Source organism: Ascaphus truei, chromosome 5, assembly GCF_040206685.1.
Source record: "Ascaphus truei isolate aAscTru1 chromosome 5, aAscTru1.hap1, whole genome shotgun sequence".
NCBI lineage: Eukaryota > Metazoa > Chordata > Amphibia > Anura > Ascaphidae > Ascaphus > Ascaphus truei.
In genome coordinates this window covers 80,779,809-80,806,601 of record NC_134487.1, presented here as the reverse complement: position 1 = coordinate 80,806,601, position 26,793 = coordinate 80,779,809, and the positions used below count along the sequence as shown (strand labels likewise).

Genomic DNA, 26,793 nt, shown 5'->3' with positions numbered 1-26,793 from the left:
AAATTTGCAGGTCCTAACACTTCCTGGTTAAAATTCTAATTTTCCTCTTTTGGAAGAAGAATGACCACATTGGTCCAAAACACAGGAACACGAAAAAGACCTGCTACCTTAGAAAGTGGGAAGGGGCGAGCTCGAACAGAGGTAAATGAGAATTTTTACCGGGTAGTGTTAGGAGCTGCAAATTTTGTTATGCCTTTGCTTGGCTTGCAGGCTTATAATGCTTTGGCCAAAGGGTTTAACTAAATAACCCTTATTCATGAGAATATCAGCATTGAAGTATTGTACTAATATATTTTTTGTCATATTGGATGTAGCATTTGGCAGTTCTGTCTTTTGTTGTATACATTTTGCCACACTCAGTAGCACTGCTTTCGACACAAATATATATATATAGTGGTGGGTTTTGGTGTTTCTTGAGATTGCTGGGATTGTGTATTTATTAACTAAATTAGAAGTAGAATCAGAGCAGGCTGTAATTTCTCTCCACAAGGACTTGGATAGACTGGCAACTCGGGCAGGTAAATGACAGATAAGGTTTAATACAGATAAATGTAAGGTTATACATTTGAGAAACAAGAATAAACAGGCAACTTACAAATTTAATGGGGATAAATTAGGAGAATCCTTGATGGAGAAGGATTTAGAAGTGCTTGAAGACTGCAGGTTTAGCAAAAGTGCCAAAAGTCATGCAGTAGCTGCAAAGGCAAACAAGATCTTATCTTGCATTAAGCGGGCAATGGATGGAAGATAAGTAAACATAATTATACCCTTTTATAAAGCATTAGTAAGACCACAACTTGAATATGGAGTACAATTTTGGGCACCAGTCCTTAGAAAATACATTATAGAACTAGAGAAAGTGCAGAGAAGAGCCACCAAATTAATAAAGGAGAGGAGAGGAGAGACTAGCTAAATTAGATTTGTTTACATTAGAAAAGAGGCATCTAAGAGGGGATATGATTACTATATACAAATATATTTGGGACAATACAAGGATCTTTCAAAAAACTATTTATCCCAAGGGCAGTACAAAGGACTCAGGTCATCTCTTAAGTTTGGAGGAAAGAACATTTCGCCAGCAACAAAGGAAAGTGTTCTTTACAGTAAGGGCAGTTAAAATGTGGAATTCATTACCCATGGAGACTGTGATGACAGATTCAATAGATATGTTCAAAAAAAGGTTGGACGTCTTTTTAGAAAGGTATGGTATACAAGTACAGTATATACCAAATAAGTAAACATGGGAAAGATATTGATCCAGGGGGTAATCTGATTGCCAATATTGGGAGTCAGGAAGGAATTTATTTTTCCCTTTATGAGATATCATTGGATGATATGTTACTGGATTTTGTTGTTTGCCTTCCTCGGGATCAATATACTGTAAGTGCAAATATAGGATAAAGTGTCTGTCGTCTAAATTTAGCACAGGTTGAACTTGATGGACGTATGTGTTTTTTCAACCTCATCTACTATGTAACTATGATCTTGGCTCGTGTCAGATCAGCTGTACCAATTACACAGAAAGTTTTGTGAGTGGTAACCTGGAGAAGATAAAGGACTTCCACAGGGATTGCTTGGAAGTACCTGCATCCAGCACGAGTAGAGGTACAGACAGCATTGGCACCTATTTTATACCCACAAAATGTTGTAAGGTCTGGTGAAAGTGTGATAGCGCTGCCTCCTTCTTGTGCATGGCTAATTTAAAACATTGGGCACTTCTCACGCACATTGCAATAATGTTAACTACATCTCTACATAGGAGAACTGTAACATTTCCTCTTCGGTACTTACCACTCATACTAAATAAACCTCTACTCTCCCAGCAGAACTAGAAATATATTCTGTTACAGCCCTTGCTGCCAGAGGGGCCAGAAATAGGATTACAATGCGGGTTTCCTGTGCAGTGACATGGTCATTATGTCAGCAGAATATTTCAGGCATTCAAGTAATACATTTGATTCCTTGTTAAAGGAGTAGTCACAATGAGCAACACATGTTTCTGACTGTTGTTTTTAATCCGTTGTTGGTGGGATTTTAGAGTTTTCCAATTACAAATTTAGATTATTGCCATTTAAATGGGCCATTTTACTACTGATATATACAGTATTGAGTTGAAATGGGAAATCCCATCATCAGATTACCCTTATTTGAAATTATTCTACCATAGTTTGAATTTGAGCAGGTGAAATAAATCTGTGTTCCTTTTTTGTCAAATAGTTTCATAATACTGCAAAACGTACTTATACACTTTTATTATATTATATATTACTTGGCATATACTTTAACAGTTCAACTTTATTCCAAAGAATACATACCTAGTTGAGTTGCTATTTATTTACCACAGTGCAGACGAAACTTTATTCTAAAATCACAACACTTCTTATAGATTACTGATTATGCCAATAATCGGAAAGCAGCAAGTTTATTTCATTCAAATTAAAATGATACAAATTGAAATAATACATACATTAACTAAGTTGTAAAATGTGATGCTTATACAGACTGCTTTATTTGCACTAAAACAATGTACATACATATAGTACTGTATGTTTTATTAAAAATGTCAAAATATGATTCAATTACGTTTGCTTAATATATGCCCTTTATATTGCAACACAAGAAATGAGGGTCATATCGTATATCAATGAGTTGTTATAATTCTGAAAATAATTAGTAAATTGTCTATAAAAATGTCGATATGTCAAGTTGTGGTTGAAAGTAATGCAACAAGGTTGTTATATGGAGCGATTGTATGACAAAAGGGAAATAATTCATTGACATATTTTAACTGCAGGTAATAATTTTACTTTGTCTCCTTATTTGTCTCTACTAATTAGACATCAGTTAAAATGTCAGGCTTGTGCTGGCTTAATCTGCTTAGAAATTGTGGATGTAATAGAGGAGATTTAAAAAAGTAGTTTGGTTAGCGTTGATACCAAACAAACACTAATTAAGTTGTTGTGGGTTAAAAAGGGGCAAAACCCCCTGACTGTAAAAAGAACAGCAAACGTAGAAAACCTATGTGTGCATCTGCATATCTTCTGCAGGTACTCAAACCTGCATCAGTGGGCGTGTCAGGTTTAAACTTCCGATCCATCTATACATGGATTCCCTAGAATTTGTGCCTGCTACATAATATAGATTCTATTGCTCATCCTGGGACAAGTAAATATAGAATTAGTGGACCCATTGAAATACATGTAGCCCCCCTTTCCCTATGACTAAGGGAACTATGCGTGCTGATATACCTTTTGGCGTACAGAAGGCCTCCGCTAAACCTCCGCTTCTTGGAGCCTGTGGTGATCTCTCCCTCTCTGTTCGGTACAGCGCCTCTACTTTTGGGGTATCCCAGCAGCGCCGGATGATTCCACATAGGACTCAATAAACACCATACACTGGGTATCATATAACTTCTTTACTAACACTATTATAATCAGCACACCCACAATAAAATATCCCCACATACAATGGCTAACTCCTGGCATGGTTCCCACACAAAGCACTAAGGGTGCTCTAGGTACCTGAACACCCGGAGTCCGCAGACCAATCCCACCCAAAGTGTGAGGTAGCGCTACCCCAAAGTGTTATGAATTGTTGGTGCACTTAGGATACCTGCCTGGGCACTCCTGTACCCAGGTATCAGTGTCAGCTCAACAAGGTCAGTCAGGTCCCACAACATGAGGTCTGCAAAATCCCCTCTCGCCTCACAGGTGATGGTCCACCTCGTGGGGAAGCTCCAGCAGGAGTGTCTCCCGTAATGTCTATAGGGCCTGGACCTGGTCCCAGGCCACAGAGCACCGCATGGCCGTCAGTGCAATACTAATACAGCGGTACTAAGGGGAGCATCCCTATCTGGGGCCTTCCCTACAATACTGAGATACTCTGACTCAGGGCCTAGCTGGGGCCTACGGGGCAATACTGGCCTAGTTCAGGGAGGCACTGTTCCCTGGTCACTACCTGCTCCGTTAACTCTCTCTGCAGCACTGGCGCGCGGTCTCTGTGCGTCCAAACTATATCCTGCTTCCCTGCTTTGCCTCAGCCCTATTGGCTTGGCTGCCCCATGGGATTCCCTTCTCCTGGAAACTCTGGGACATGGGACATTGTGGAGCCTGTTTTGAGATGGCTGCCGCAACTAACAGACAGCGCATGCACCGCATGTTCTATTGCCCATGCGCGAGCACATAATGGTGGCTCCCACACTACGAGTCCACTGCGGAGCTGAGGTGGCTCCGACTAGCCTGCATCCTCCCCTCCCAGCACCGGAGTTAAGGGGGCTCAGCTACATACAGATGTTTCATAGTTTTGAATTTATCATCTTGAGCTAGGTAACTAAGTCCGCAGGGTGCTCATTCAATACAATCTTTCCTTTGTGGAGAGCAGCAGTGAGAGAATAAATGAAAAAAGGAAGGATGAAACAAAGTAACAGCAGGGTGAATAGAGAAAAGGAAAACGGGGAACAGAAAGGGCAGAGACAGAGAGTGAGCACAGTGGGTGAAAGGATATTTAGAGAAGGGGTAGTTTTGGTATGTTTAGTCTATTGATTTTTTGGAATGGTTTTCAGGCACTGATATCCTTATGTCTTGCTATGTTTTTAATTAACAGCATTGCCACCATGGTCTTTGTGTAAACAAAGAAATGGATGCTCGTACTGTTGACGGTGAATGGGGACAATGGGGACCTTACAGTTCGTGTTCGAGAACCTGCGGTGGTGGAATTAAAACTACTACTAGAGACTGCAATGAGCCTGAGTATGATTTAATGTTACATTGATCTAATGTTTTTTTATTTATTGTTTATATATTTAAAAATGTAAACTTCTCCACATTTTAAAATACCCACCTACAAGTCACATTTACTCAACAATTTACAGTAAGTTGGAACTGCTGATGGGAATCTTAATATCCAATAAGTGTGACCTGCACACAAACAAGAAAACTATTGTCAAAACATTGCCTATAATTCAATTTTTTATATCAGTAGAAAACCACATACTGTACAAGGTAAAACAACTACTGTCAAAGCTATCAAAAGGTGACAAGTATAAAACATGGAAACACACAGTGACAATAAATCTCTAACACATATATAAAGGAGAGAGAAATACAAAATTTGTCTAACACCGTGGATTAATGAGTGAATGGGATACATATCACCTAATACTGTACTTTATGTTATGCAAGAAGGTGTGCAAAAAATGGCTAATTCACAAAGAGGGCAAATGCAAAAAAGAGCAGCAATTATAAAAGGGGGCAACGTTTCAGGGTCTGATGTCCTTTCTTCTGGCCCATTCCCTCACATAAAAATGCAGTACTTCCCTTACTGTATGTGTCCCTCCTCCATAATCGGATGGGAATCTTATATGTATGTATGTCTTTATACTGTATAGTGCCATTAATGTACACAGCGCTTCACAGCAGTAATACACGTGACAATCATATAAATAACAAATAGTACAAATAACAGATCATGGGAATAAGTGCTTCAGACATAAAAGTAACATTGTAGAAGAGGAGTCCCTGCTCCTAAGAGCTCACAATCTAATTGTGTAATTGTATGCTAGTATTAAAAGCCTAATATCCCCAGATGTGCATAAGGTTGGCTCTTTAATATTGTATATTGTATCTTGAATTGACTGTAAATTGTCATCATGCACTGGAAGGTTTCTTACGGTGTAGCACTGCTTAATACATATGGCCCTAAACGTAAAAACAAATTCTAATGTTGCTATTAGACAGAGGGAGTAGGCAGTCTGGCCCATTGAGCGGAATAAAATAAAAAGAACTGAAAGTGGATGGGAGAGGTTGGAGAAAGGCTTATGTGGTTCAGGTGAGCTGGCAGTGGCAGACTTGCCAGTAATATTTATACCTATTATTGTGACATATTGACACAACTCTACACCGTATATTCTTTTTCACTGTAATTAACACTTCCCACCATCATCATGGTGAAACTGGCACCAACACTTTTTGTGAAATCTCATAAAGCATTTTCTAAGGCAATCTCAAGTAATATGATGTTATCAGTACTGTCTTTGCACACAAAGGAATGAGTAACTTGTTTTGTTTTTACAGCATTACATAGTGTACATTTAGCTTTTCAGTTTAGTCAATATGCAATAGGTATGGTACATGCTTTATTGTCTCTTGCTTCTTCAAAATGTGCTTTCCCCATCACCACTGTGTTGTTCCTAATGCAACCAAATTTACCAACAAAGAGTACTGAATGGCCACAAAATGTTTTGTTCTTTACTGATGTTTTCAACACAACAAGTTCTGAAAAAGTAATAATTCACTGGAAGGTATTATTACATTGATGTATACAATGTGCAATAAGGTGTCACCCTCTCTAACAGACCAAGAAATGAAGGGAAATATTGTGTAGGGAGAAGAATGAAGTTTCGATCGTGTAACACTGAATCCTGCCCCAAAGAAATGCGAGATTTTAGAGACAAGCAATGTTCTAATTTTGATGGCAAACATTTCAACATCAATGGTCTCACACCCAATGTACGCTGGATACCAAAATATAGTGGCAGTAAGTGTATTAACATACTACTTTAACTTTTTTTTATAAAGTGGCGGTTTCAAAAGGAGCTTCACAACAGCAGAAAACATATCGTTTTTCCTTTACAGTTCTAATGAAAGATCGTTGCAAGCTTTTTTGCCGTGCTTCTGGGACATCATCCTACTACCAGCTGAAAGACAGAACTGCAGATGGTACTCCTTGTGGGCCTGAAACAGATGACATATGTGTTCAAGGATTGTGCAGGGTATTTAAATATACAACTGTTTTCTACCGTCTGATAATGCCAAGATTTTGCAATGGGTATCAAAGTGCCTTGAGATTTTTTTTTAAGAGCAATGATTTGAAGTGCAGACTCTTTCAATCGTAACAGTCTGCAAATAGCAGATTCATTGGAAGAAATACTTTTAAGGTTAACTAAAGTATGACAATTGAAATTGTCTTAAATGGGTGTTAAAGTTGCAGACCTAGCAATATCCTAAATGTGTTTTTTTTTAAATAAATAAGTTCGGTGCTATGAGAAAATACTTGTAGCATTTAAAAAAACAAACAAAAAAAACCCTGTAAATGACATTTTTTATGTATTATCATGTAACAAGCATTTTTTATTTCTATAGCAGCCATTTGCAAAGTCACATCGCCTTCCTCTTCTGAAACAGGCTCTGGTACACCCATTTTTGAGCCCTGCCTTCTCTCTAGCAGTGCACCAATTGTATCTAGTGACTGCCTGGTCACATGATCTTCCCCAGAGAACTTTGCATCTTTGGTCCTCTTCTGCTGCACTGACAGCCATTTAGTGAACCCCTGAGCTGAATCTTTACCGATCGATCACAGGAGAACAGTTCAATCGGCAACTTAGCAATTACTTATCATTGTGTGGTACATATTGATGCACATATTAAAGGGTTTTTTTCTTTTTAACCTGGCAGCTTGAACTGCTGCTTTAACAATAAATAATGACTGTTACACTTTATTGAATCTACCACAAACTCTAATTACAACTCTTCAAATTCTAATGCACTTGAATTTTGACAGCATTTCAGCCCATATTTAATTTTTGTTGCACACAGTGGAGATTCCAGCTGTGAAGTTGGAAATTGTTGCCAAGAGATTAGAAATTGCAAGGTTTCTTCTAGTTGCAACATACTATAGACTTCTCCAGCCTACGTTAAAGGAGCAATCCATTCAATAATCTATGTGTTTTTTTTAAATTAAATCAGTTCTATAGCACAGTATTAGATAATACTTACTAAAATGTGTTAATGAGTTTTAATATACTGATCATCGTTTGATTTAGCAGGTTGTAGCCCACCTAGTGCAAGATCTTTGCAACACTTTCTTGTTTGTGATAATTTGTTGCTAATATTCCCAGCAGTTTGAGCTGAAACTGTAACAATAGATAATGTTATCTTAGTAATATCAGGATACATTGTGGCTACTGAGTTACAGTAACTGAAGGACTGATTGAAGCTGCGGCCATTTAGTGAACCTTGGGAAGCAGAATCTTTGATGATCGATCACTGAAGTACAAATCGATCGGCAGCTTAGGTAGTTTGTTTTCAATAAAGGTAATGAAAGGCTGCATATATTAAAACTATATATATATATATTTAAAAGTGCTACTTGGACTGCCTCTTTAAAAATGTAAAACTTTTTAAAAGGTTAATTATATACCAACCCCATCCCCTCAAACCCACCCCTAAAAAATCACAAACATTCCACATATTCAATTCATAGGACATATTCATGGAATGTAAAGAATATACGAGGGAGTAATTCAGTTCCGATGCGGGGTATCATACCCACTTTGGCATTAACTTGACTTGAATGACAGTTAACCCCTGATTGGGTGCGATACCATAAGAGAATTAGAAGAATTTGTACCTGTCTTTTATGAGTTGCTAAATAAATGATTGTTTTACTGAGGCTGCTTTCTGTTGTGAAGCTGTGAGGCTGTGAAGTTGGGAAGCTGTGCTGTGCCAAGTTGTATCCTGTGAACTTTATGCGATCCCATAAGAGCTTGATAAATCTGCCCCATAGGGGTTAATGATGGTTATTCGCTATTCCAATGTAGAGAATAACCATCATCACAGGTCCTAAAATTGTTTTTCAGCTGCAAATCATTCCAACTGCATGCTTACTGTATGTCGTTGAATTGATTTCTGCTCAATTAAAAGGCTGACTATGCAATTACTTCTGTTGCACTTGGTGATTAATGTTGGCCATTAATGTTGTATTAGAAATGGAAGAACTATGTTATTTTAACTATCCATACTTGTGGTGTGATTAATAAGTATTCATTTTTTTTTTTTTCATTTTTGTTTCATTATAAAGCTAACAAAATTTGTGGATGCACAGTTTGTAAGAGTTGCATTTCATTGTTTAAGTGATCTGGTACTAAAGTGATAGTGATGTCCTGCTGCTTTTATGTTATACGCTGTACTTAATTAACTTCTTTATTGTTTTGTAGCAAGCTGGCTGTGATCATGTCTTGAATTCCAAAGCAAGGAGAGATAAATGTGGAGTCTGTGGGGGTGATAATTCCTCCTGTAAGACCCTGGCAGGAACTTTCAATAGTGCTCAATATGGTATGTTAATTTCCCTGTATCCTGAAGGGTCTCACTAAGCATAAACCGTTCTACATGAGTATTGCAGTATACATGGAATAGCTGCTTTTTATTCCATTGTACTATCATTAACATTAATTTGGTGTTTGAATATGAGTAGCTGTTTTCTATGCCAACAAACTGTTGTGTTTAAAAATGTATTTAAAGGTGCAATCCACTCTATTCAAAAAAGAAACTCCCTGCCCTTTAAAAGGGCATCTTTCCACATTAACGAGAGCCCTTTCTAAACTTATTTGGAATTTTTGTGTGAGAATGTCTCTGAAAATCCCAGCTGCCTGGTGTAGAACATGGGATAATGAATCAATGGACTTAATAAGATCACTGCCATCAATTGGAAAGTCAGTAAAAACACTAAAGATCAGACAAGTAGAGGATTGTAGGAGAGGAAAAGCAAGCTCTCTGGTACAGTTACAATCTTTAACAGTTAAATTGTTGATCAGTAGATTATTAGAGCTTTAAATAAAAAAAAAAAGAAGGCAGGGCTTATAGTGGAACACTCGTTAAAGTTAATTTTGGGTGGGATTGCACCTTGCAAGAAACATAAAAAAAGCTGTGTGTGCTGTGCACGCGCATAGTAAGTGAAACTTCTTTGACTTTTGTCACAGAAATTGTATTTGTGTTGGTGATGTTTTAATTAGAAATCAAAATACAATTTCATTGACAAAACGCAAATAAATTTGACTTAGAATGCACGTGCTCGGCACACATCCCCTGTATTAGCTATTTGCACTAAGTGTGAATTCCTCGTGTGTGCGTGTGACTGAGTGTGCGTGTGACTGAGTGTGCATGTGACTGAGTGTGCGTGTGACTGAGTGTGCATGTGACTGTGCGTGTGCGTGTGGCTGTGTGTGCGCGTGTGACTGTGAGTGTGCATGTGACTTAGTGTGCGTGTGACTGAGTGTGACCTTACATATAACCCTGCACATCACCCCCCTTGCACATCACCCCCCTTGCACATCACCCCCCCTGCACATCAGCCCCCTGCACATCACCCCCCTTGCACATCACCCCCCTTCACCTTACATATATCCCCCTGCACATCACCCCCCCCTCCGCACATCACCCCCCCCCGCACATCAGCCCCCTGCACATCAGCCCCCTGCACATCACCCCCCCTACACATCAGCCCCCTGCACATCACCCCCCTTGCACATCACCCCCCTTCACCTTACATATCCCCCTGCACATCACCCCTCCTGCACATCACCCCCCTGCACTTCAGCCCCCTGCACATCACCCCCCTTGCACATCACCCCCCTTCACCTTACATATCCCCCTGCACATCACCCCTCCTGCACATCACCCCCCTTGCACATCTCCCCCCTTGCACATCACCCTCCTTCACCTTATATATCCCCCTGCACATCACCCCCCCTGCACATCACCCCCCTGCACATCACCACCCTTCACCTTACATATCCCCCTGCACATCACCCCCTTCACCTTACATATCCCCCTACACATCACCCCCCCTGCACATCACCCCCCTTGAACATCACATACACCACTGCACATCACATACACCCCTGCACATCACATACCCCCTGCACCCTACATATCCCCCTGCACATGACCCCCCTAGCACTCCCTGCACCTCCTCACCTCACATCACATCACCTCCCCTCACCCCTGCCCCTCAGATCACGGCGGCAGAGCAGAACGCCGGCCTCCTCCTGCTCTGCTCAGTGACAGTTTATCCGCTTTGCTCATGAAGCGCCGGGCTCTCTCTCCCAATCTCAGGCCTCCAGCGCCGCCCGCCCGATCTGCACACACCGCTCTGCTTCCTCCCGGTTACCCTCCATGATCCCTGGGCTCCTCTCCTCCTCCTCCGGCCCCGGCGGCGCTCAGTCAGTGGGACACAGGGAAGTGGAGGTAGAGACGAGGGAGAAGAGAGGCTGAGTAGCGGCTCACTGAGTCCACTCGGCCCACACCCGAGACTGATTTAAAATCCCTGCGCCTGCCTTCTTGCTACATTTTTCACTCAAAAGCACCGGAAGCTCTGCGGCAGCATCTTGCTATACCCATGGCAGCGGAAGTGTAGGGGTAACGGCGGCCGTTGGGAGCGGCGCCGGCGCATGTCACAGCGGGTATGTGGGGGGGAGCGGCGGCTGTTAGGAGCAGCGCCGGCAGCTATCGCCGCTGCCGCATGTCAGAGTAGACGCATGGGGGGGAGTGGGGGGGAGCCGTGACATCACTTCCGTTTCACATTTCGCCCCCAACTCTCCCGTTTTACCCCATCAGAATAGGTGCCACTAAAGAAGTTTCACTTCAAAAATACACTATGTTATGTAGAGTATCCATGCAGTTTTTTTACTGTCTTTCTGTAACAGTAGTAGAACAGGAGAGCAGAAGGAATTCTGGTTACAAGGAACAAGGGCAGATTAATCAATCGCTAGCTTAGGTTAGCATATCCGATCTGCCGTTTGATGAATCTGCCCCTTTGAGGGTTACTCATTAAGCTGTGATCGTGTGAATCAGGGCACTCTCGCATGGAAACTCCCATTCACATCGTTTCCCGATCAGCCCTATCGCAGGTTTAGAAATACCCTTTATATTAGAAAACCTTCTATTTTTCACTCACAACAGCAAAAGTAAGTAGATACATAGATATAGTATAATTTAACCGCTGAGTCCACGGGTGATTACATTAACCGTCGGTGCCATACAGATGGGACACTGACTCTCCGGCACTTCCATATCACGTGATCGTTCTTCGGAGCGATCACATGATGTGACAGGTTGGGGGCGGGTGTAAGCATGTTGGAGCTGTGATTCCATACAGCCCCTATAAACAAGCAAGGGGCAATGATGTACAGTGAACGTCATAAGGGCACCTACAGTAGGTGCCACTCTTATGATCATAAAGGGCACCGCAGCGTATAAAGGAGAAAATCAAATCATATGTGATTTCACGAGAAAGCTGGAAAAGTGTTCAATCTGGTGTTCAACCACGTCTTTATTGTGAAATATTGTGCATACATTAGATTGTGTGTGTCTGTTTGTATACAGTGTTATGGAACTAAATGTTGTCACTATTATTTGCATGTTATTACCCAGATTCCCTTGGATTCTGCGTAATGGAAGCATTGTGTGCTGAGTGATTATGGAGAAAGGCAAGTTTGTGTGCAGGAATTTCAGGGGGACGGGAGACTTATGCACTTATGTGCTCATAAGTGGCATTTGTATTTGCTGTATGCAGTACTGTGGAGGGATTTTTTCACTTTTTTACTCGCCATAGCTTACTTTATCAATATTATTAGAATATTTTGAAATCACTGCCCTCTAGTGGTAAAAAACTTCCAAACTTTTATTTAAGGTGAAACGAAGTTATCTACAGGACCTTAACCATTGTTAAACTCATACTGGTTTTGAAAATATACTAAAGAAAGATTTTCATTCTTCACAGAAAAGATGGTAATGTTTCTATATTTCAGGTGTGCTTTTCTGTTTGCTGTAAAGGGAATTTTTTTAAAAATGAATTGCTCCCTTTAGCTTAAAGACATTTGTATCCAGAAGTAGATATCTGCTCAAGATATATCAGAAGTAAACAATCAAACATTAATTTGATTTGAATCATTTTATTTTCAATTAATAAGAATTATTTATTTTTTCTATTGATATATTTTTCTCTTATTTGAATAAGAGAAATATAAGCATCACAACACTAGTTTTCTTGTTGCTGTCCTTGATTCTTTTCTTTTGTGTGTATCACCTGTAGATGTATATATATATATATATATATATTTTTTTTTTTTTTAAATTCTATCTTAATTGTTAAAGTACATGCATTCTGTGCTATGTAGAAAAGGAATAGTGGTGATATTGTAATTCTCCCGTAAATTGAAAAATATGTTAATACTGGCAAGGAATCTACACACACACACACACACACACACACACACACACACACACACACACACACACACACACACACACACACACACACACACACACACACACACACACACACACACACACACACACACACAACAAATCGAGACTGCTCACAGTCAACCTATAGTACACAAACCACTAAAATAAATAAAAAATGCATAGTGGGAAGCATAGTTCCCAAAAAACAGAAAACTTAACAATAAAAACTAAAATGTACAGAACAATCTATGTATGAATCACAAAAGTCCCCCTTCCGTCACTCACTCTACCCCTGCTCTCTCTATTCACCCCATCTCTCTTTCACTCTTCCCCTTTTCACTCTCCCCTATGTGACTCACTCTTTTCCCCCTTCGCTATTTACTATTTCCACCTTCTGTCTCTCTTCTCGCCTTCTGTCTCTCCCCCTTCTCTGTCTCACCCTTCACTTTCTTTTCCATCTCTTCCCCCTCTTCTCTCTCAATCATTTCCCTTCTCTTACTCACTCTCCTCATTCTCTCTCTCTCTCCTCCTTTTCTCTCTCTCACTCTTCCCTCACTCACTCCTTCCCTGTTCCCTTCCTCCTCCTGCTCTTCCTCACTAGGGGTACAGTCAAAGACCAGTCAGCAACTACCAGCAACTAAATAACGGGGTTACCCCTATGGAAAAAAAAGGAGAAACCAATGCAGAGGGAGGAAGTTTCTGAAGCATACAATCTAAATCACTTGAGAAACGTTCAGATGGTAGCACTGACATTTAAATGCAACTAGCAGCAACAGCAAACAGTGCTAGGTACACACAATGATATATGTCCACAGACACCATGGAATAGCAGCTGCAGTGTGAATGTTTGTATGCTCTATCTAGCTCAATCACCCTGGTACTGTAGGATTGATAACACTGCCAGTTCAAATGCCAAATGCAGTCACAGCAACTTGTCTCATTTAATCACAATAGAGTAGGTATACAACCAACGGAATTGAAGTTGCTGCTTCGTGAGGCCACTCTAGCTGGTAGTCCTGCTACAGTCAGAGTGTTGGAAATATTAGACAAAGTTGCAACATACCCTTGAGATGGGGAGAAACAGTCATAATGTTTTGGGGTGGTGCCCCTTTTTCAGATGCCACCAATAATTGCTATGATAAAAGCACATCTTAATCATTGTATTACAGTACAAATCTAAGTTTTAAAGATTAATCTAAAAGAGAACACATTATTTTAACTCATCATTTCTTATGGTCAACAAGTTTTACTAGGAGAGAGTAAAGGATCTACAGTAAACTTTTGTGGGTTCATAATTAAAGAGCAGTTCTGTACTCTAATTGCCTTCTAATAACCATGCTAAATAGGACATTTAAGGCAACATCTGTGTAACATCTGATCTTCATGGATTTGCACTGAAGCCTGAGAAATCCAGGCCCAACTTTCCTAAGCATTTTTCTGGCACCGGAAGACACTTTACAGCCCATTGACTTGCATGATCTGTAAGGTGTGCTCCAGCACCTGCCATATCTTGTGGCAGAAGGCTGCTTATTAAATGAGACCCTCAATGTTTCATTACGCTAAAACAAAATAAGTTGTTGGAATGATATTGGATATGTATGTGTTTATTTGTAATGTGTCTGGAACTGCATCTGAATCACTGCTTTAAATATTCTACTATTATTTTTGCTGTATTACAGGGTATAATACCATAGTGAAAATTCCTATTGGGGCAACAAACATCGACATACATCAGCATAGCTATTCTGGACGACCTGATGATGACAACTACCTTGGTAAATGTTTATTTTTATGTTTTGAATTGCTTTTCAAAGCCATTCCTTGGATTATAAAGTCTAATGCAAACAGTGTATACAAATTCCAAACATTCACAAGGTTTCACTGTATTTAAACAAGGATACATATAATATGTTACCCTGTTCTTTATTGAGAAATGCTGGAACCTATTAGAATATGAGAAAATAACTGTGTTTCATTACTGTAATTTCTATCTGGAAGTTACATGTGTTCCAAGAAGTTAAACAGGGTTGAAAGCCAAAGAATCTCCCCAGAGGTGGAGAGAAGGCTAAGAGAAGCCCTCAATTATGTGCACTTGCTATTCGATCTAGTGTAGGTAAGTAGCTTGTGGAATGACAAACTTTTGAAATGCCAGTGAATAAGGTATATATGTAATGGATGATGTTGGACCCAGAACAATAAGAGTAAATGCATTGTGGCCCAAATAAAAGTGTATAAATGAATATAAATTAAAATATAACACTTTATTTGATCTAATGGTTCAAGTGAAGTACCCACCCAGTCCCCCCTCCCACCCACCCAGTCCCCCCTACCCCTCCCACTCACCCAGTCCCAGTCCCCCCTCCCACCCACCCAGTCCCCTCTAGTGGGTCACGAAGGAGAAGTTCAAAAATAACCGGGTCACAGAAAAAAAAGTTTGGGAAACCCTGCCCTAACCTATTGTGAACCTAACTCAATGGCCAACTACAGTATAACTGGAAAAGTAACAAATACCCAATGCTACATCCATTGTGACAAAATACATTGTTAAATACTTAAATGTTAGTATTCTCATGAGTAAGGGTCATTTACTTAAACCCTTTGGCCAAAGTGTTATAAGCCTGCAGCTACTTCACGACATGACTAGTATGCAGGTCCTAACACTACCTGTGAAAATTCTGATTTACGTCTGCTGGAGGGAGAATGGTCTCAGTGGGCCTGTCGTGCACAGGAACATGAAAAAAACTGCTACTTAACAAGTGGGGCAGAGTAAGCTTAAACCTTGGGAGGAGGGGCCACTAACCTCCAAACAACATATACCAGTTGAAAATGAATAAACACATAATCCCAGCAAGCTCTAACCCCAGAACCCACCACATGTTTTATATATATATATATATATATATATATATATATATATATATATATATATATATATATATATATATATATATATATATATATATATAATTTATATAGCAAATGGAAATATAACTGTATGTTCATTTGCATGTCTTAGGCAGGTCTGCAACCCCGCCTTTAACCATTATCACCCAGCACACAGCACTTCCACTGTAGCAAGGGATTCTGGGAAATGACATGCAAATGAGCACACAATGCCACTTTTTGCTTCAAAACCATTTAAAACATGGTTCCCTATAGGCTTAAGCTTGCTGCATGGTCACAGCTTTAAGCACAGCCAGGGTTAAGATGCATAGCCAATAAACCCACCCACAGACAGCTGTTTTGACCTTAATGGGTCTCATCAGTGTGGGGATATATATATATTGTGACAGGGTCATGGACTTTGAATACATTAGTAGGAGGTGGCAGTATGCCTGCTTTCCAGTATACAAGGAGTTAACCTAGCTGATTAAGCAGTCCACAGGTGATCCTAATTGAGTAAGCTCACCTGCTTTTAAAAGAGGAAGAGGAAATGCCTCTAGGGCAGCAGTCTCTCTCAGACACTGAGAGAGGACAGAGGAGAGGTGACAGACATACACAGGCTGCTCATATTTATGCTATCCCAGGGGACTAAAGCTCCCAGATAAGGAGCCAACTGGGGTTACTGAAAATTTTTAGTCTGGTCTAGGTTAGCTAGCCAGCCAGGTAGATAGATTGTACTTTTGTTTAGTTAGTTACCCTAACAGAGATAGGCTTTTGGTTTGATGTTTTGTTTTACTTAAAGGGACAAAGCACCCATTGTTTTGTTATATTTTTGGACAATTCAAACCACCAACATATTATTTCACCAGAAGAATTGTGTTGCCTCCTCACTAACCACGCTCATCCTGCCACAATATATATATATATATATGTAGAGGTATCAGTACCGTGTTAGCCGAGCTTCAATAATCAAAAAAATAAAAAAATAAATAGATGATACCGTTCTGTGGCTAACGAAATGCTTTTATTTGTGCGAGCTTTCGAGATACACTGATCTCTTCTTCCGGCGATGTTACAATGAATGAAGCAAAAGGTAAACTTAAAAACAGTGTCTCTTGGAATGTTATCTGTGCTGTTCCTTCCCCCGGTGTGGATGTGTTTTATGGCTAGAGGTGTTAAATGGTTACTGAAAGCAAGTGAAGAAAGAGTGTGTATCAGTGTGAATAAAAATGAATGGAGAGCCCACAGTATATACAGTGCTTTACACAAGGTGTGTGTGGAGTGGGACTGGATATAAATGGTGTGGGTTGGTGTGGAAATGTGAGAGTTAGTAGCACAACTAAAAGTGTGTGTGGATACTTAGTGGTCCCTATTGGTGTATAACTGGGCGCAACCCCACATTCGACCGGTACATTGAAAGCTTCAGACACAGCGCCAAAACCACCATCCTGGACAAAGTAAGGAAACAAACATATAATCTGACACTGATGGAGAGGAGAGCCATAGAATCGCTAAAGGCCAACCACAAAATAACAATCAAACCTGCAGACAAGGGAGGAGCAGTGGTCATAATGAACACCACAGACTACCTGCGGGAAGCACACAGGCAACTCTCTGATTCAAGGTATTACACCCAACTGCAGGAGGATCCAACTAAAAAATACATGCGAGAACTCAACAGGATCATTAAAACACTCCCGATCCGCACAAGAGAACAAATTCTGGACCTGATACCAGCTAACCCAAAACCTGGCACATTCTACATGCTCCCTAAAATTCACAAAGAGGGCAACCCTGGGCGCCCTATTATCTCTGGATCTGGCACACTCACCGAGAATATTTCTGGCTGGGTGGAGGGCATTCTAAAACCACTTGTCAGGAACACACCCAGCTATATCCAGGATACCACCGACCTGCTAAACAAACTGAATGCAATTGGCCCCCTCCCAACAGGAACACTACTAGCAACCATGGATGTTGAGTCACTTTATACCAACATCCCCCACGAGGATGGGATTTCAGCCTGCAGATACTTTCTGAGACCGCAGGAGCCACTCACAGAGACAGTGACTAAATGCATCGAATTTATTCTGACCCATAACTACTTCACATTTGGAAATGACACATACCTTCAGACAACCGGGACCGCTATGGGTACTCGGATGGCGCCACAGTATGCCAATCTGTTCTGCGCAAAACTGGAAAGTGACTTTCTGTCCACCTGTCACTTGAAACCCCTTACATACCTTCGCTACATCGATGACATCCTCCTGATTTGGACCTCTGGCGAACAGGACCTCCTACAGTTCTATGACAACTTCAATACTTTCCACCCGACCATCAACCTCAAACTCACCCATTCCCCGGATGAAGTACATTTCCTAGACACCACCATTACTATAAAGAACAACCAACTACAGACCTCTGTATACCACAAACCTACAGACAGAGCCAGCTATTTGAGGGACAACAGCTTCCACCTGACACACACCAAACATGCAACCATCTACAGTCAAGCCATACGATACAACCGGATATGCTCCGACACAGCAGACAGAGACCAGCGGATTAAAGCCTTGCGATCAGACTTTATAAACCGTGGATATAACCACAGAATTGTAGACCAGCAAATTCACAAAGCCACCAGAATACCAAGAAGTGATCTCCTTGAATACAAACAGAAGGAGACAAGCGACAGGGTACCTTTGGTGGTCACATATAACCCACACCTAGGAGCCCTACGCAAGATCGCCAGGAAACTACAAAACATCCTCCAGGAAGATACAAGACTGCAACAGGTCTTCCCTGAAGCACCCTTATTATCATACAGACAACCCCATAATCTCAAGAATATTATGGTGAGGAGTAAAGTATTCAGCAGTACAACTGAATGTGGGACAAAACCATGCCAGGACCCAAGATGCAAAACCTGCGCAATGCTCTACACAGCGGACACAATACAAATACCACACAGGAATCGGGAATACAAAATCAGAGGAAGGTTCACCTGTTCTTCCAGCAATGTCGTGTACCTCATCATGTGCATGAAATGCCCAGGGGGCTGCTACTACATAGGTGAGACAGGACAGGGGCTAAACAAGAGAATGAACCTGCATCACCACAGCATCACACGCGGTACAAGAGACAGTCCTGTTGGCGAACATTTCTCTGACTCTGGCCATAAGATGAACGATCTGAGGGTTGCCATACTCAAAGGTAATCTTAAAACCCCGAAAGAGAGACGGTTGCATGAATACAAATTTATGCAACTGTTCGGGACACTTAGCAGTGGCCTAAACAGAGATCGAAATTTTATGAGTCATCACTGACAGTAGTGAACTCTCGTCCCATAAGCGCTAAAGGCCATGTCTGTACATACTGTGCTATACACTGGCGACACACTTTATTCGAGCTTGGCTAGTCCCACGAATTCGAGTATACCCGGGTGTATTGAGGTTTGTGACTGTTTTCTGCCCGAGTGCATTGGGTTATTTTCCAGGCAGGGATTGAAGCATTTTATTCCCGCTGGCTGCAATACTGCACAGTATATATATATATATACTGCATTACAATTCATGAATTTATGCCATCTGGTAGACACGCGAAGCATTGCAGCCTATTAAATCCTAATCATTATCATTTAACAGATCAGCCGCCCATCAGCCAGGCATGAACCCAGGCTGGGAAGGCAAATGCAACGGGGCTTGTCAGAGTTGAGGAGTGGCGCATTCCAGGTATCTGCCAGGTACATACCGGGTATTTGCTCGAATAAAGTGTGTCGGTGCAGTATGTATGCACACACAGCTGTCTCTCACACATACTAATACTCCTTGTTTTTCCATCCCTATACACCAATAGGGACCACTAAGTATCCACACACACTTTTAGTTGTGCTACTAACTCTCACATTTCCACACCCACCCACACCATTTATATCCAGTCCCACTCCACACACACCTTGTGTAAAGCACTGTATATACTGTGGGCTCTCCATTCATTTTTATTCACACTGATACACATACACACTCTTTCTTCACTTGCTTTCAGTAACCATTTAACACCTCTAGCCATAAAACACATCCACACCGGGGGAAGGAACAGCACAGATAACATTCCAAGAGACACTGTTTTTAAGTTTACCTTTTGCTTCATTCATTGTAACATCGCCGGAAGAAGAGATCAGTGTATCTCGAAAGCTCGCACAAATAAAAGCATTTCGTTAGCCACAGAACGGTATCATCTATTTTTTTTTGATTATATATATATATATACAGTATACAGCTGAACCCCGTTTTAACGCGATACTCGGGGTTCACATAATGTGACCGCGTTCTAACCGGGATTGCAAAATGGTCGCTGCGCGAGGACTTACCCAGCATCTGCATCTCTCTCCTCTCTCTATCTCTCCTCTCTCTCTATCTCCTCTCTCTGTCCTCTCTCTCTCCTCTCTCTCCCTCTCTCTCTACTCTCTCTCTCTCCCTCTCTCTCTACTCTCTCTCTCTCCCTCTCTCTCTCTACTCTCTCCTCTCTCTCTCCTCTATCTCTCCAGCTCTCTCCTCTCCTCTCTCCAGCTCTCTCCTCTCTCCAGCTCTCTCCTCTCTCCAGTTCTCTCCTCTCTCCAGCTCTCTCCTCTCCTCTCTCCAGCTCTCTCCTCTGTCCTCTCTCCTCTCCTCTCTTGGCATGGCCAAATGTATACTAAAGACAAAAATAGCAAATGCTACATCCAATGTTACAAAATACATAGATAAATACTTCAATGTTAGTATTCTCAAGAGTAAAGGTAATTTAGTTAAACCCTTTGGTCAAAGCATTATAAGCCTGCAGCTGCTTCATGACATGATGAGAATGCAGGTCCTAACAGTATAACTGGGCAGCTTTCCAGAGAACTAAAGGTGCTGATTGTTGCTGGTTTCTGACTGCTGTCCAAGGTGCTGCAGACCCTCAATCACACTGATTCCTGAAAAATATACATTTTTGAAAGAATATCATTGTTGAAACCAAGTGCACCTTTTTGTACATTCAATTGTTTGCAAGAATTTCATCTGTAGGCATAATGCATTTGTGCATTTGTATTTCACTAATTTCTTTGCATATCTTGTGTTTGTGAAGATGGTACATGAAGTCATAGTGAGTGTTTCCTTTTAGTCAGTATTTATATAATACAATATATCTATCTGAGCAGCCCATTGATAAGGTCTAACAATTATATATTTTTAGATTAGAGCTCATATTTTGTTTATAGTCTTCCATTGCAACCTAAGAATCATTTATACTTAAAATAGCTTTTGAATTCGTGTTTTCTGTGTTTGGATTGCGGCAAGATAAATTTGAATACATGAATAACAGTAAAATATAGCGTTGCCTCCATTGAGGTTCAACATTCAGTTAACATGTGAAATTCCTAATTCTAACCAAATAATTGAAACTTGATTTTATGGAGAAAAAAGCGGATTCATAACATTTGCTTCCTAATTCTCTCCTGTAAGGGGTTAAGAATGCAATGTTTTAGACCAGCAAGTACTGTATGGCAATTTTGTTTTGTTTGTGTTCGTGTTTGAATAAGAATGTGAGAAATGTTTCAGGAAATGTGCATTTGAAGTTTACAAGTACAAGCAGTAGATCTACAGTGTTATTAGATCTTAAGTGTTTGAACTAGTTACAGACAAACTGACCTGCACAAGTACCGTCTTGGAAATAAGTTCTGGGAATTTGTATATTGTGGTTATAATTGTCTACTACAGTTTATGTACAAGGCATTGACGAGCCAGCATTGGACATTGTCATGTTTTGTTTCTAGTAAATGTAATCTGCCATCACAAGTGCCACATTCACTCAACAGAAAAGAGCGCTCTTCTAAATCAGAAAGGCTTTATTTCTTATTCTGTGAACAGTCATTCTTACAAGTTATTTCTAAGCATACAGTAGCTCATTGTAAAATGCGCTTCCTATCTTAGGCAGAGATCTTGTAACAATCAGTTACCTACAGTATCTGTGATTTGTATGCACTTTATAGCATTTATTTTGCCAGAGAACATCATTACTTTATATAATTATAGGCATGGTCCAGTGTTAATGGTGTGGTATTTGGTGATTTTGCTAATGTGGCGTTAGAATCAAATTAATATGTATGGTCTTTGGAACAGAGATTAATTTTGCCTAGATTTTACTCTGGGTTACACTATGAATGACAAGAAAATGTTGAAATAATGTGTGTATCTGATATGGGTAATGCAATCTATGATGGGAACAGAGGCATAAAAGCTACTTGGAAAGCAGAAGTTTTTTGTACTTCTTTTCCGCTTGAAAAAAAAGTATTAAGGTACAGTAGCTATGCTACTGCTTTAGAAACCATAGAAAGACGCTGCTGAAGACAACTACCTATCCTAACAGATTTTATGAAACCAATATATTTTGGTAAGGAAGAAATTAAAATATGATCAGTACTATGTAAGATATTTTTTATATATTTTCAAGCATATTTGCCTAATGCAGATACTTTTTAATATAGATATGTATCTATTAGTTTTTTCTTTACAAATGGCTGATTCCATGTATACAGTATATAGTGATACATAAGCACTGTGTTATAATGAAAGAAATCCACCTGATTAACAACACATGTTTTAGTTTATTGTTTAAATATTGTATTACAGGCTTGTCCAACAGTTCAGGGAACTGATTTTCAAACCTGTTTCTTTTTGTCATGTGGTAGAAGATGTTTGTACTGTATTACTTAATATGGAAAAATAATGCAACAGATTCCCAAGTGAGATACAATGTTTCAGGTCACCTGGTGAAAGGGCGGTATGGGACTTGAAATATTGTATTGTTCACTGCTCTAATAAATGTAAGAAACTGCACAAATAAATCTGTTAGTAGAGTCCTACTTGGCATCTCACTTGGGAATCTCTCTTGCATTGTTTTTTTCAGTCTGTTTTGGGCTGGCCATACATTGAGTTTTTTCCCCACCTACTTTGTTTTCCCCAAAATATGTTTTGTCCTGTATTACTTAAGATCCATTAGATAAGATTGTTGGTTTTTTAACATAGTCTCATGTATGTATTAATTCTGTTTATTTTAGCATTATCTGACAGTCGAGGAAATTTTGTTCTCAATGGGAATTTTGTTGTGAGCAGATTTAAAAGAGAAATAAATATTCAAGGTACCAGTTTTGAATATAGTGGTTCAGACCACACAGTAGAGCGGATAAATTGCACTGACCGACTAGAAGAAGAGCTCATTCTGCAGGTAAGTCTTTAGTATGGTTACCGACTTTTCAAAGCAAATCATTGACGTGATGGTAAGCATAGGGAGAGAGTATGGGTGTGTATGCTAGAGATTTTGCTATGGCTTACTGTACTCCTCCTTTTTTATGAAATACCTAGATTTCATATGTTCGAAGAATAAATCTATCTCAATATTATTTTATCAGTCCAGCACAGTTCATTATGTTAATAATAATTGTATCTTACAATGCGCTGACAATGTACAAAGCAGTGTACAGATGTAGCAGGCATTATTGCACCTGCCGGCGTGTGCCAGCTTCTGTAATAGCACATTAACTGCCACCCCTTTTTTTTCGAATTTGGCTAATTAATTTGCAATAGTGTCTATTCCGGCTGGTGCATTTTTGTGTGTCCTCCTGCAACACGCCAGTGGGAGCATTCGCGGCTGCTACACCTGTACATAGAATTTTGCTAGCACAATGGGTCCCTGCCATGACAAGCTTACCCCCCTCTACTGTAGGTGCCTGAGGCACAAACAGATAGTGACTTGCCTAGAGGCACAAAGAGCTGATACTGGCATTTGAACCTGATACACAAGGTCATAACTCTTAAATTCTAATCATTGTAGATTGTTAGGCGCTTTTATTGCTGGTGAATATATACACAGGTTCTTACACAGTTTTCTTGTCAACACAAATTAAAAAATAATGAATGGACATTTTCTTAGTATTTGCTAGTCTTTATATTTTAACTGTGGGTGATAGCTTGTTCAAACATTTGTGTCAAGTAACTTTCTTTTCTGGAAATGAATGTTTTACACAGTTTCAAAAAGATTTGTTATTACAGTGACAATTAAACCATATTCTGTTTTATTTACACTTTTGGTGAAGGACAAGAAAGTAGCTCTAATTGTAAAATATAATTAAATGTATCACATACAGATATATAAATAATAGACTACATAAAAATTGTATTTTTCCAAATATTGAATACAACATGGTAAGTTTATAATTTGTGCAATTCATTGAATATTGGAATAGTATATACTGCACATCAGCATCACTCATTTTCCATGTCTTCTCAGCCTGCACCCACTTAAAGGTAAACGTACAGTCACTTTTGCTGTACCTACTGTAAGTTGAAATCGGTTGGGGGGGGGGGGGGGTGGGTTATTCACTTATTTCCAAGTCTGTTTTCTAAAACACATATTTGAAATAGCAAGTTAAAACACACGTTAATAAAAAAAATGCTAAAGTTTAAACTCTAACCTAGTTCTATTCTTATTTTTACCTAAGTATAGATGTAATAAATCTCATATAAACATCTCACAGTCTTTATGTGGGAATGTAGAGATTACAATTTAAAAGGATTTGCCAAGACTTATATAGAGGTAGAGCTGTTTTTGAATAGAGGTTTTCCACATAAGGCTGAATAAGACTATTACATACACAATACAGGGCCCTATACATTAAACTACAGTATAATATTGTTGTCACGTACAGCACACCTGTGAGCACGTGACCTGCATATGGGACAAGGGTTAATTCCCAGCTCTCTAGCTGGCCCACTTTTCATCTTCGCAAATGAACAATATCTCCCTTCAATCCATCCCAATATACCATCTGTCACAGGCAGCACACTCGTGAGCATGTGACTTAGATATGCAACCAGGTTTAATACACACGACTACTCTAGCAAACTTACCTTTCTCCTCCAAAAAGTACTTTCAATTAGTTCAAATGAACCCCTTACTCGATTGCAATCATATCTATCCGCTGCCACCTCCCAAGAAATATTAAATAAAATTATTTGCAGAGTCACAGGTCCTTGTTTATGTAGAAAAAATATGCACTTAACACAAAAAAATCTGTTGTGGCAAAATGTGTCCAAAAATGTATTTTACTCTACAAAGTGTGCAACCAATTCAATCAGAGCCCAACGCATCATTTATTAAAGGTTGGCTTTAATATACAAAAAGACAGTGCTGAGATTACATAAAAAGATTATTACAATAACATACAGTTACAATAAATGCAGAACAGTTTCTTAAAATAAAAGGATAAAAACACATAGAAATCCCTATACAGTATGTTACCATATGTCATAGGTCCTGCTCCCTGAGAAGTCATTGGAGTAGAAGAGAACTCACGCGTTCTGATCCCAAACATACCTACAGTATGTTGAATTCTGATTTTCTATTCAAACATGCCAACCTTTATGCCCAGACCTTCTTGCATTGAAACACACATAAATGCCACCCCTGACGTAATCAGCTACTGGGTTGACAGTTTTACAACTTAGAGGAATAAAACAAAATGTCTTTACATTTGAAGTCTGCTTAAATAAGATCTCATACCTTACATTCTCTAATACTTAGGCAGGCGCCATATTCACGGTTATGTCTGTGTATTTCACAAACACGCCTACATATAAAATGTGACAGCCTAACGTGTCTTTTCACAGCAGAAACAGTTATCTGTCTTTTGCACCTCTTACCCATGCAGTGTGTGGTATGATTTGATTTGTCTAATCACAACGGTGACAGATATTAATTTGTTACTCTTATGAATTGTTGTCAGGCTCATAATTTCATATATTTAATAAAGTCCTCCAACAGGTGACCTGCTTGTCACCTCTCCCTGTGACACACAGGGGGTATCAAGAATTCTAGTTTTCTTTGAGGCTAACAGTCCAGGATATGGCTATCATCAATAACCTCCTAAACTATGCATATTTCATTTTTCGTGGCCCATCCGTGATGCCTCCCAATTAATCCTCTATGTAGATCAGCGCAGACATGAAGAGTCTTGTCCTGTTATTAACACAATATCTTGTATTTTTAAGACAAACTGTAACCACGTTAACCCCTGAAGTACAGCTTGATTAAAATACTTAATATTACCTGCCATTTTTATTACAATTGTCAATACAAAATCAGCTGAAAATGGAATGCAATTTGAGAGTCTTAAATTATGGCCTTTTACTCATATTGATTATTTTTATCTGTATAATTATTTTTTATAAACCCTCCAAACAGATTGACCTGCACCCAATGCAATGAAACAAAAGATAGGTGGGAAATATGGAAACAATAATTATGTACAAATTATTCAAACACTTTATTTACATGCTTCCCAGGTATCTCTCTCAGGTTTGTTCCCAGTTATCTTTTGTCTCACCAAATGGAGATTAATGTTAGAAGGTATATAAGTGCCACACAGTGAGTGCTCATTTGCATGTCATTATTCAGAATCCCTAGCTGCAATATGATGCTAAGAGAATGAACAAGAGATCACTGAGTCTCCACTAGTGCTCAAACCACATAACAGCAGAGATCTTCCATGTAGTATCAAATGCTGTTAGACCAGAGCAAACAAATGGTCATATGTTGCATGTGAGTATATAAGTGCTGGTAAAGTCTTCATGGTAGTATCAGTTGGTACTGACTCCTTGTAACACAAGTTCCTGTATATATAGCACGGCACACAATGTTATACACTTCTCAGTCCTGTTGGCTATCATAAGCCCCATAATACAGTCCAAGATGCCAGAATAGTGAATCAATTGTGATTATGTAAATAGTACTCACTGGGTGTGTTATCTTTTGTCTCACCAAATTGAGATTAATGTTAGAAGGTATATAAGTGTCACACAGTGAGTGA

At 39.7% G+C, this 26,793-nt stretch overlaps 1 protein-coding gene across 1 annotated transcript in view; it reads left to right on the top strand.

The window, feature by feature from the left end:
• ADAMTS20 (ADAM metallopeptidase with thrombospondin type 1 motif 20) overlaps positions 1-26,793 on the top strand; it is a 293,501-nt gene that overhangs the window by 179,245 nt on the left and 87,463 nt on the right. Inside the window, exons 12-17 of the mRNA XM_075600093.1 lie at positions 4,603-4,748; positions 6,353-6,534; positions 6,633-6,769; positions 8,993-9,110; positions 14,702-14,797; positions 22,987-23,153. Of these exons, the coding sequence (XP_075456208.1) occupies positions 4,603-4,748; positions 6,353-6,534; positions 6,633-6,769; positions 8,993-9,110; positions 14,702-14,797; positions 22,987-23,153 (846 nt within the window). The remainder of the gene's footprint in view (positions 1-4,602; positions 4,749-6,352; positions 6,535-6,632; positions 6,770-8,992; positions 9,111-14,701; positions 14,798-22,986; positions 23,154-26,793) is intronic.